General features: G+C 35.8%; 1 protein-coding gene across 1 annotated transcript in view; it reads left to right on the plus strand.

The window, feature by feature from the left end:
• LRBA (LPS responsive beige-like anchor protein) overlaps positions 1 to 11,935 on the plus strand; it is a 373,544-nt gene that overhangs the window by 262,202 nt on the left and 99,407 nt on the right. Inside the window, exons 46-47 of the mRNA XM_017744109.1 lie at positions 7,996 to 8,136; positions 9,301 to 9,420. Of these exons, the coding sequence (XP_017599598.1) occupies positions 7,996 to 8,136; positions 9,301 to 9,420 (261 nt within the window). The remainder of the gene's footprint in view (positions 1 to 7,995; positions 8,137 to 9,300; positions 9,421 to 11,935) is intronic.

An 11,935-nucleotide genomic window follows, 5' to 3' on the forward strand; every position in this document is an offset into this window, starting at 1 on the left:
TTTGCTTTGCCTCAAGGAAGTGTATTGTTTGGAATGTAGAACTTCTCAAAGATACGAAAAACCATAGCTCAAAATTAACTGTGGATGTTCAAAATGATGTTCTAAGTTTGTATCTGCTGTTATTGTCCATCTTGCTCTTGTTTCAGTTTTAGGTGCCCTGAACATATGTCATCTTCTAATTGGAAATGAGCTGATAGATCAGTTTTTTAAATGATCACAAACGATCACAAGAAACCGTAGGGCACGTGTCTGGTCATAAAATTTGCTAGAAATCAAAGTAAAGTAATTTCACACACATGTCTTGGGCCATAGGCATATTAAATGTGTGTTTTCTGTCTTCCTAATATAAAGTGAATGTTATTCTCTTGATACAGTGTCTCTTCCTTTTTATAGTCATACATTTGTACTCAGCAGATTATGGATTGCTACCGCACACATCTGTGTAACTCACATTTCTGAACAAGCATGATGGTAGTTAAGTTGAAGATTGCACTGATATGGGAAATGAATATGGGATTTTCCTCACCTAACTGGAGCTGTCTAAAACTGAGTTGGTCAAACTCCTAGTAGCAGGAGGCCTCTTGGGGTCAAACAACAATCCAGGTTTAAAAATAGTGGTCAGAAAATGAGATAAAGGAAAAATAAAAATCTTTGTTTAAGGAGCAGTTTATGGTGGTTCTCAGGCTGTGGACTTACTTTGATGTACACATCAGATGATCTTTCTAAAACTCAAACATCAACATATAAAAATGTAGATCAAATGAGGGAAATCAATAAAAAAAAGATTACTAAGCAAAGATGATATGATCCTAAAAGCTTGAGGTGAAAAGTTTAACAAGATTAATTAAAATAATTTACATATCATATCCAGCCAGTCACTTGAAGCTGCATCAGAATCAGAAACACAAGGTTAATTTCCAAAGTGGGCTGGTCACTGACATTCCAGAAGTCTGTTTGGTACTTTATACTGTTCAGCATGGATGCTAATCCAAAAAAGAGCGTCAAAAGGGAGCTGATAAAACTTTCTGACAGTGCTCATCTGTTGATGGTATTGAAGGTGATGGCTGACTAACCTTATGAAATAGGGAATAAGATGATGGATGAATTCATGTTAGGAGCAAAGCAATGCATGTGTGAAACAAGATACATTGATGGGCTCTTAGCTGACTACTTATATTCAGGATTGATATAATCTGATTGGAATAGTTTTATGAAACAGTACAGATTACAATAAAAACCTACTTATACATTCCCTTTCTAGCCTTCTGCTGCTCTTTTTCTCAGGCTTACATATGATACAGAATAACATATATTTTGTGTGCCTTGACAGAAACCTGCATAAAATGCAAATTTGTATCAGCTTTTGGCTTGAGGTCCTGTGCTCCTAGTACAAACAAAAAGGGTTACGTTTTTAGTTCTGATTGTCTGAAGTGGATCTGCTGTTAGGTACAATGGCTGCTGTTTTCTGTGGTGTGATGTGTTGGCAGAGGAACATGGTCTGTGAAAGGAAGGCAGACAGAGAATGTTTTCATCTCCTGCTATGACTCAAATGTGTGTGGCTTCTCACTTAATCCTGTTTCTCAAAATCCATAAAAGGATTTTTTGTTTGTTTTTTTAGCAAGTGAATAACAGTGCAGGGTTTTCTTTCACTTGGCAGGTTAAGTCATGGAGAGTACATGCAAATGTTTGCTTCTGGCTGGCAGGGTTATTTTCTAAGTAAGGCCATACCCTCCTCACTGCCTGCAAGCAGCTGGATTTCCCTCATGATTCCCAGGGACCTGCAGCTTCCTTTCTCCCTGACCTCTTGGAAATGTACAACACATAACAACTGTCTTCAGTTTGGCTTCCCAGCAGTATTAGGGTATAATACCTCAGGTATGCAGTGTGTGACACATTCAGTTGTGCTGAACAATTTATTAAACCTTACTGTGCTTCATTAGTGTGTGCTAAATTAGTTTGCAGTTCAGCAGTGCATTGTTTTGCAATCTGCTACAGGTGCTTGGAGTAGCATTTGATACTATAGTTAGAAATACAAAGGCATGGAGATTTTTCTTCTAAATTCAAATTTCTCCAAGATTTTAGGTGACCTGAGGCAAATCCTGTCATTGATGTATTGCTAAAACATCACTAATATTGCATAATAGGGTTTTATTATTCATTTTTTCTCCTTAACATTAGCTTATGACCCATATCTTTTAAATGTGAACTTTGGGAATCTTCTGTCTTTTGCACCATTAGGTATTATTTATATTGACATGTTCAGACATTCTAGTTACTAGACCATCTTTAGATCAGTTTTTCCTCACTGTTCCTGCTGTCTCAAAGGAATATGCGTGCTCTTAAAAACACCTGAAATATAAACCATATGTACAAATACTTTTAATTTGCATGCACAAGACTATTTTCTGCCCATACTCTAGCCCTTTATTGAATTCTCAGTTTCTTGAGACTAGAAATTGAAGTATTTAAAAAAATTTTTAGAGCAGCATGTGATCATGTGTTTATATCAAAACAGGTAGACTACACTCACTAATATTCTTAATTATTGCAGTTTCAATTCAAAGGTGTTCAACCATGGGATTCCTTATTTCACTAAGAAAGCACATGAAATTCAAGTAGCTGTTTGTGTTAAGTGGCTAAAATACAATTTAAAATTAATAATAAAAAATAGCATATCAGTTCAGAATTACTGTGTATCACTGAAATGCTTCCTGGGGAAGAATAAAAAGGTTCTGTCAAGGTCTCTCCCCTTGGCTTCAGATAAATTTTGGCATCCAAATTCATAGTTCCCCCTCCTAGCCTAGCTGATGTAGGTTTTGGGGGGCATCTGCTGTGAAACCGGTGGTTTTTTTGTGAATGAATTGGTAAGGACTGTTTTTCTCCTTGATAAATTGTTTTCATTTTTTAAATCTTACAGCTCAAGGGCACTTTGGGTGATCAGTGAGGGCAGTTCAAACAGTTCAGCAGATAATTGTGTTTGTTGTTTTCTTTGGGATACAGTTCCTTAACAAATTTGAGTTAGATATGCATTAAAGGTAAGATGCCCTCTAAAGAAGATGGGACCTAATTTTTAAGAAAACTGTAGCCAGTTGTGTGAAGGAAGAATGGTGAGGCCCAGCAGTGAGTGACAATAGGTAGAGAGAGGGGAATAGCATTTTTTGACTCTTCTCAAACCCAAAAATGACAGGTGAGAGAGTAATGATCTGCACTAGATTAGTTTATTCCCAGATATTTCCCAGTTGACCTAAGTGAATAAAGTTTGGGTCTAGTTAAATCCTTGCATCTTGTCTCTGTATCTCTGTTTGGGAAAAAGAAGTTTTACTCAGTGATCAGGACGTCCCACTGCCAATAACACAAGTATTGGCTAGTTCAGGGAGTTAATTATGTGTTGGTGATACATAAAGTAACTAAACAAGGTTTACGTGCAGCAGGGATTCCAGCAATTGGCATGTTTATGGAGGTGAGAAAACTAACACTGGAACACTGAACATCTGTCAGTTCTCCGAATGTCAGAATACATTGATAGGTGGGCAAGCAGCAGAGAAATCTTAGGGGTGGAAGAAATGCCTCAAAATGGAAGACCTGAAGAGCTCAATTTCTTATGTTTATTAGGAAGTCTAATTATAGTCTGTAAGTATCTTTATATTCAGAATATACTGGGTAAGTAGAGACTCTGTGATGTGTCAGAGAGAAGCTTAATAAGATCTCTTTGATAACACACCAGTAAATTCATAACCAAACTGAAATAGATATATTTTTTAGAATGAGGGTAAGAATTATCAGAAGAAAAAGCTTCCAAGAAAAGTAGCAGATTGTCCATGTACTCAGGAGTCAGATGTCTTTCTGGAAAGCAAGCTGGCCAGATACAGCTCGTGCTGGAATCAAGTTTAAATAGCTGGGCTCAAAATCATGTAATGCAAAGGCATTTAACCTCTTGTCACACAAGCTCAAGGCTAGATGAGATGACCTAAGGGTCCCCCATGTCCTTTAGGCCCAATATGAAAAGTATCAGTAATGAAAACCAGATAATTATCTTGAAAATAAGATGTATGGGAAACAAACATCATACTTGGCAAGGATGCTACCAAACATGATTCCGTAATACAGATAATGGTATTCACAGAAATACAAATACCTGGTTGTATGTGGATAAGAAAACAGTGTAAGAAATCACAAGGAAAATCAACTTTTCTTTTTTTCCCTCTTGAATAAAAAGTGCCTCTTCTTAAATGTCGAACTATAGATAATCATATTGTAATTCTTTCTTTGTAAGACCCCAGTCTGTTTATTTAAGACCATTAGCAATTTTTTCAAAATACTTACATACTTGAATGTGAGTCATTCAAGTATTTGAGTCCAGGAGAGATTCTGCCCTCTAAAGAGGAGCAGTGAACATTCTGCTTTCTTCTGTTGGATGCAACAGGGCCTCTTCTGGAAACAGAGGCAAGATGGGTTACTGTTCCAATGTCTGGCACAGAGTAAGAACTAACAAATAAAACTGTACACTGTAGTGTCTGGACATATTTGACAGCAGTAGATGATAAGAGTCAGTGTGTTTTCTCACTTATTTTTCAGCAAACCATTTTTCTTTGTTGTGTTTCAAAGGAAGCAAGCAAGCTTGGTCCAAAGACTGAGATTTACTATATTTAGTTCTTGGTAAAAATGTGAAGTTGTTTATTTTGAGGTATTCCTATATTTGAGAGTACTTGAAAAAATAATATCAAATGAGTTGTTTTGTTTTAAGAATGGTTTGTAACTTTCATAATTGTAGCACGTGTTGTTACAACAACCACTTTGGGCCAAAAAACAGGTGATCGTGCCTTGGAAAAAGTGAAAACAGAAACTGCCTTACCCCAATTCTTGCCCCAGTTTGGATTCTCTTTTTGAAGGAACAATGACTTGAAAACCACACACATCATTGATTTTTCAATATGATTTGAAAACTTAGCAGCCATGAGTGATTTCTTTCTTCATTTTTACTCCTGGAATCTCATCCATTGTTTTTTGCTCATTGGAATTTTTCTCTCTCTACTTTTTCATTTTTCCCTCTCCATCTAAATAAACATTTTTTTATTGGTGAACTAATACCTAATTTTCCTCTGGGAAAAGAGGTGCTGCAAATAAAATACATTCTGGAATTTCAGGAGATGAAAGCTTTTCAGCTCAGTCTTCCTTAGAGGTCTGCAGCTATAGGGAAGCTGTGTTGAGTAGTGTAAATTTGTGGTCTCACAGCTACATCTAGCACAGCTTAGTTTGGAGTTCCTCTTTTTCCCTTGGCACTTACCCACAGGGGAGGGAATACAGTATGTAATTATGATTCCCTGTTAATTCTGCGATATGAAATAACTGAGAAATTTCAATTAATTTCTTTTTTTTTTTTTTTTTTTTTTTTTTTTTTTTTGGAATTGGGACAGACAACAAAGGACAGATGGCCAGTGAGAAGTACCAGAATAAAAACATGTGGTTTGGAGCTAGACAGCTTACTCCTTTCATATTAAACAGTTCAAGTGTTAATCTATTTAATTCAAAATTTAGATTTTCTATGAATGTCTTATAAAAGCTGAAGTTAATACCATTCAGACTTCTGAGCTCAGCATTTTGTCTTCAGAGGTAAGTATTCTAACTTACTAGGGGAAAATTAAAATGATTTTGACTTTTTTTTTTTTTTTTTTTTTTTGCTTTATTCTGTAGTTAACTGTGCCCAGTGCAGTGTGACACAGTAGAATCACCTCATCCTTAGAAGCAGTTGTCAGAAAAATATGGGCCTGCCTGGTAGAATGTATTAGCCCAATACATTGTCTCCATTTTATTATGAAGCTGCTGGGGAAGCTGTGATATACAGCACTGTCATTACAGATCTATTGTTAGAAGGGCTCTACAGTCTTCTGTGCACTGCCATTAATTTATAGCAGTAAACAATATGTAGCCCTCCAACTGCAGCAAAGCAGAATCTTTTAATGAGGTGGATGTTATTACCACAATAAATCAGTGCATTCGTGTAATGTATAATTCAATGTGTGTATTCCCACTGTAACTTCTCTGAGTAAGCTGATAGTGTATCATTGTCAGTGCACAGCTCCACAGTTCTTTTTTTTTTTTTTTCCCCCTAAGCTTTTTTCATTTGGGGACTTTTTTTATTCACTTGCAAATAAATGTGACATGTCTTGATAGTTGTCCTGTTTCAGGCTTCAGAAACCAACTGTAACAATAACAGCTAAAATCAATACTGTGGATTCTGGCTATATAGATCTCTGCATGATACCTTTTTTTTATTTTTATTTTTTGAAAAGAGAATGAAATCAATTCTAATTGGGTTTAGCTTTATATTCAAGGAATGTAATTCTATAACTATTGATTTGGGCTATACTCATTTGGAGAGTAATAATAGAGGCAGATAAAGAGAATACATAAAATGTAACAGAACCATACAGCACAACACTGTTCCTATTTTTAATTTATATAATTTGTCTACCAATGACCTTCTTTCTTCTTTTTCTCCCAGGAGCATATCTGAGCCTTTAGGGAAAATCAGTACAGATGGAGATTCCAAAATGGTTCTTCTAACAAAGAGACTTCTTGGAGTCAGTTTCATACTTCCCTGGAATAAATTTGCTAAATCAGATAAAAATCCTTTTATACAGGAACAACTCCTTTTAAAGGGTTATATTTCAAATTAGTGAACTGCAAAAATAGTAATTAACCTAAGATGTTTTTTCTTTATCCTACTGCAATGTGAAAGCTGCTCTAAGTAAAAAACGTAAGATTAGATTTTAGGTCAGTCAAAGATCTGATCTGTTCTAGCAGAGAAAATACTTTGAAGCTTGTATGCCAAATTTCACATGAGCTGCAAAGAAACAGTTATTTGAATAATCATCATCTCAATAGCAGATGTAGTTTTTCACTTGAACTCTGCTTGAATTCAAGATTAGGTTACTGATACTTTTGTTCAAGGACCTTTAGTTTTTCCTCACCTTGTAGTGTGTTCTTAAGTATATTTATTCTTGGAGAAAGGAGATATTGTTTCATGTTTATTCTTTGCTTGTATTTGAATGCACCCGTTGTCTGTACAGATGAACATAATTTACATTAATAACATACTAAAAGTGTGCTCAATCTGTATACAAAATTTTACTGCATATGTATTTTGCATATATATCCAAATATATTTTAAAACTCTTACAGCAGGAGTGATTTGTGTGACCGATACTCATCTTCTTTCAAATCATTTATGTAAAAGTCTGCTGAGGAAATACACAGCTCTAGATAACAAAATATTATGTTTCCTACTTTTAAATAAGTCCCTGGGTGTTTATAGTCTAGGTAAGCCCTGAACAAAGAATGATAGCATTGGTGAAAGTGTGATAGACATTTTTAGTCATACATATGTTGTTTCTTTTATATCAATGTTTTTATATAGTATAGAAATTCTGGTCTTTCATTTGTCTATTTCAAAGGTGAAAATTCTATGAATTAAGTAAAACTTGGCTTGAGGTGGTAAATAGAAAGCATAGGAGCAAGAATAATATTACCAAAATTCCAAGTCCACTGTTAATATTCTACCACCCCATCAATCGCTACTTTTTTCTCCAAAAAAATATCCAAAAACAATGCTTCTCGATGTTGCTATTTGCTTAATAGTGTATTCAACATGCACACATATCCACAGGCACCCAAGTTAAACAACACTTTGTCCCAGACATTCCACTGTGAATTGGATGGAGTCAGTGACTTGAATCAGCAGTAAATGAAGCCTGTATTAATGCTGAAGAGATTTTTCCGAGCAGCCATGTGTTTGTGCATGGAATCCTGGTTCCAAGTACACGGATCTCCTCGGGTGCTTACAGAAACCAACATCTGCTTTTGCAAAGCACCAAGCCCCGTCTTCTCCGTGCATGCCAGTAATTCTGGTTACCAAAAAGAGCAAGGGCAGTATGATGTGATAGTATTCATGTTAATTTTATTTGCTTAAGGAGTTTATTTTTACCAATCTTGCAGCCCATTGGAGCTTTGAACCCAAAGAGAGCAGCATTCTTTGCTGAGAGATATGAGTCGTGGGAAGACGATCAGGTCCCAAAATTTCACTACGGCACCCATTATTCAACAGCAAGTTTTGCACTCACGTGGTTGTTAAGGATTGTAAGTATATATTTTAAAAATGCTTTTCCTTTAAGTGATAATGAAAGCAACAAATATCTAAACTAAAACTGAATGGTATATAAGAGTACTGAAATTTTCTAGTAATTGTAATCAGTAGTGTAGGAGAAATGTGCTCCAAAGTTCAAGCAGAAAGTTTTCATTTTTATGGTACAGCCTTTTCAAATCAGTAAAGCTTTTACTCCTTAAAAGTTGCTTTTAAGTGTACATACTTCTTTAAACATGGTTAACTTTCCTTCCTTGCGTATTTTCTGACTGGACCAAGTACCAAGCATTTGTGGTTCTTAATTAATGTATTTAATTTTCCCCTCCTAATGAGTGTGAATTGGTTTCTGATGATCATGAAGTTCTGTGGTGTAAATAATTAATTTTAAAAAATCTGCTACAGTTGATATGGAATTTACTTTGAGCCGCTACATATTGATAATGTATTGGTTAAACAATATATTTTTCAATAAAATTGAAAGTCAATTTATCTCCTAGGAAGTAATTTCTTTGGGAAAGCATTAGCAGCACATCATTAATTAAAGCTTGTTAGAATGTACAAGCATGCATAAATCCTTGAAGTAATTTATAGTGCTTAGCTAATTTCAGGCAATTACCCACTAATATGTGCTTAAGTGTTCTTTAACTAAGAGGAGGCTTTTAAATCTTCCAAACATTTTTCTAAATCATAAATTATATATGAAACAATAACAGTCCTAAAGCTCTCAGTATTGAATGCTACTATTTAGATTAACAGACCACCTTAAACAAAGTAAAACACATTATTTTTGTTATTTACTAGCTTAATAAATATCTAAGATATCTGAGCTTTTTCATGCTGTTGAGAGCAATTTGTGTCACAATTGACTGTAGTTTCTACTTCAGCCTTTGAGTATTTTCTTTTGATTTTATTTGCTTTTCTTTATCTGGGTATGTATGCATGGAGTAAGATTAAAAAGTATTTATTGAACAAACAAGCATCAGTTTGTACTTCTCATTCTTAAATAATAGAATTAACCCTTTGCTATTAATCATGTGTCTGCCAGAAGAATAGCATCATTCACAACCAGACCCCAAAAGAATATAAAATTCCTTGTTTTACCCTGAAATTTCTGAAGAGATGCTTTGTTGTTTTTAATGAATCTTTTTATATGTGCTTAGGAGCCCTTCACAACACTCTTCCTAAATCTACAAGGTGGGAAGTTTGATCATGCAGATAGGACTTTTTCGTCTATTTCAAGAGCGTGGCGCAACAGTCAGCGTGACACTTCTGACATCAAGGTAAAACACTTCCTGAAAGGTAGTAACATGTTTTATACTGCATCTGCCTTTATTGTAGCTGGGAGTGTAGGATGGAAGGAAGAAGACTGGGAGCTATCCCACCATTTGGGAAAAGATGCAAGGCAGATGACAGGTGGTTTTACTTCTGTCAGAATATTTCAATGAATTCTTTTGTAAAACTGTAGTAAACATTTTTAGCCCTGAGACTGAAATATTTTGAACTGGGGAGGAAAACACAGGAGACAAGGATGCTGGCAGTGGTGGGAAAAATCAAATCCAAGAAGATAGATTAATATCAGTATTGGGTTTTTGTAATGGAAGGAAGGATGGAAAAGTACAGTGTGAAGAAAATCAGGGGCAAGCTCAAGGAAGTCATGAGACCAGCAGGAGACCTAAGTGACACGATCATTCACTCATATTCATGGTGAGCAGACAATTTAGGAAATGGTTGATCTGCAAATTAATGGAATGCAAGAATTGTCAACTGGCAGTGCTGAAAAAGGGATGTCTTTCTTGCATCTGTGAATCCCCACCAATAGAATCAATGGCAATCAGTGGCAAGTGGAATTAATGCCACTTAGAAAAAGATGTAATGTCTATATGAAATTGGGAAAGAAGGGTTTAGAAAATACAAATACATTAGATTTTTTTCAAATTAATTAGTCATTATGGGCTTAATTTCCTTGTAACCTACAAGACTGCCAGATGGTATTTCAGAGTGCATTTTTAGGGGATTTTTTAAAAATGGAGGAGGAGAAAGATATCAGTAGTGGACAAATCAAGTATTTAATACAGAAAAAAAAGGGAGCCAAGAAATGATGAGGTGAGTGTAACTGCAATTCACAGAAAAATACTTAGGCAAATAATCAGACTATGTTTAAGTGCCAGGAAGATAGCTTGGAGACAAGCAAATGAAACACATGTTTATCAAGAAGAGATTATGTCAAAGCAATCACAGTTTCTGATGAGAAAAGGTAACAGACCTTATGAGCAGAGAAGAAGCAGACGATGATCTTAGTTTTTTACATTGTCTTATGAGTGAGCTGGGATTACTCTGTCTAAAAGAATCCACTGTATTTGGAGAATAGCTACCAGCAGTTCATTATTAAAATTGAAAGATGTACTGAGTCGAATTCTTCTTGATAATAACAGGTTAGGCCTCAATTTCCATTGATATTAGATTGAAAGGTACTGAAAGTGTAGTGAAATTGGTAGTGCTTCTTGCAGAAGGGAAAAATGATTTTAGAGAAGTGTTAGGTGAAGTTTATTAGGGAAGAGTGATAATTGTAATTTGCATGCAGGTTCTCATACAGTTATAACGCAAGGAACAATCTACTGTGAAAAAAACCCCAACATTTAGGTTCTAGTACATCTCCTGTAGTACACTACAGTGCATGTGAGTTAACAGTATTATGGTATAACAAAAGGTGAATAACATTTCGTGGAAGATACATCAACAGGACATAATGGAACTTTCAAAATGTGTGACAAAAATCTTCACTTTTTCCCAGCTTTGATAAGGTCTTAGCTAGAATATTACACCCATAGTTTTGGGCTGGGTGGAGAGAATCCACACTGGAACAATGATCACAGTGCAAGGTCTTGAAAATAAAATGCAGTGAAAGATTGAGTAGCTGTGCTTATTTTTCTTCTAAAGCAGAGCAGATTGAGGAGGACCTTGTGTCTTTCTGTTACATGGAGACTGCTGTAAGGAAAAAAAAGGAAAACAATCTCTGCTGCCCATGCTGGACAGGATAGGAATTAATGGTCTTAAATCTCAGGGAGATTTTGGTTGGAATCAAAGTAACCTTCCCAACAGAAAAACAAAACTGATGAATCTGATGAATGTTTCCCTGGCAGTTAGTGTAGGAAGGGGTTTTCAGAAATGCTTAGGTAACTTTTGGAAATGGCATATGTGCAAGCTGGTACTGCCTTTAAAGGCATCCCTTCTGTTATGGATGATCTCTTGGAGTTGCTTACAGCTTCCTGAGACTGTAAATTGCTATGAATTACATGATGCTGCTGTGAAGCGTCCGAGTGAGTATTAAGGTTGACTAGAGGAATCTGTTTGTGAGACTGGATGAGCAACCAGGAAGGGGGATGAGATGAGATTTCCATAGGGACGTGTTCAAAGAATTAGAAAGGAAGATGTTTGAATGTTTCCCTCTTCACTGGAAATACCTGTATTCCCCGTATTTCATTACAGCTGTGAAAACCAGGTTTCCTGATACTTGGTGCTCTACCCTGCAAGTGTGTGCGAATACGTGACTAAAGTGTCCCACATGCCTCTAGAAACTTTCTACATGCAGAAGTGCAATATTTTAGCCTCCTGTTGCTTGAATGTGTTTAGTTGACTCATGCATGGAATAGCCCGAACAAAGCAGAGCACATAATGGTGCTCCTGTAGTTATTAGCAAGTAGGGGACACAAAGGAAAAAGAAGGGTTGGTTCCTCTTCCAGCTGAAAAAAGTGTGACATTTAGGACCAGTGAGCTGATTACAAGAAATAATTTCTC

The sequence above is a fragment of the Corvus brachyrhynchos genome, unplaced genomic scaffold, assembly GCF_000691975.1.
Source record: "Corvus brachyrhynchos isolate BGI_N302 unplaced genomic scaffold, ASM69197v1 scaffold229, whole genome shotgun sequence".
In the NCBI taxonomy this organism is placed as follows: domain Eukaryota; kingdom Metazoa; phylum Chordata; class Aves; order Passeriformes; family Corvidae; genus Corvus; species Corvus brachyrhynchos.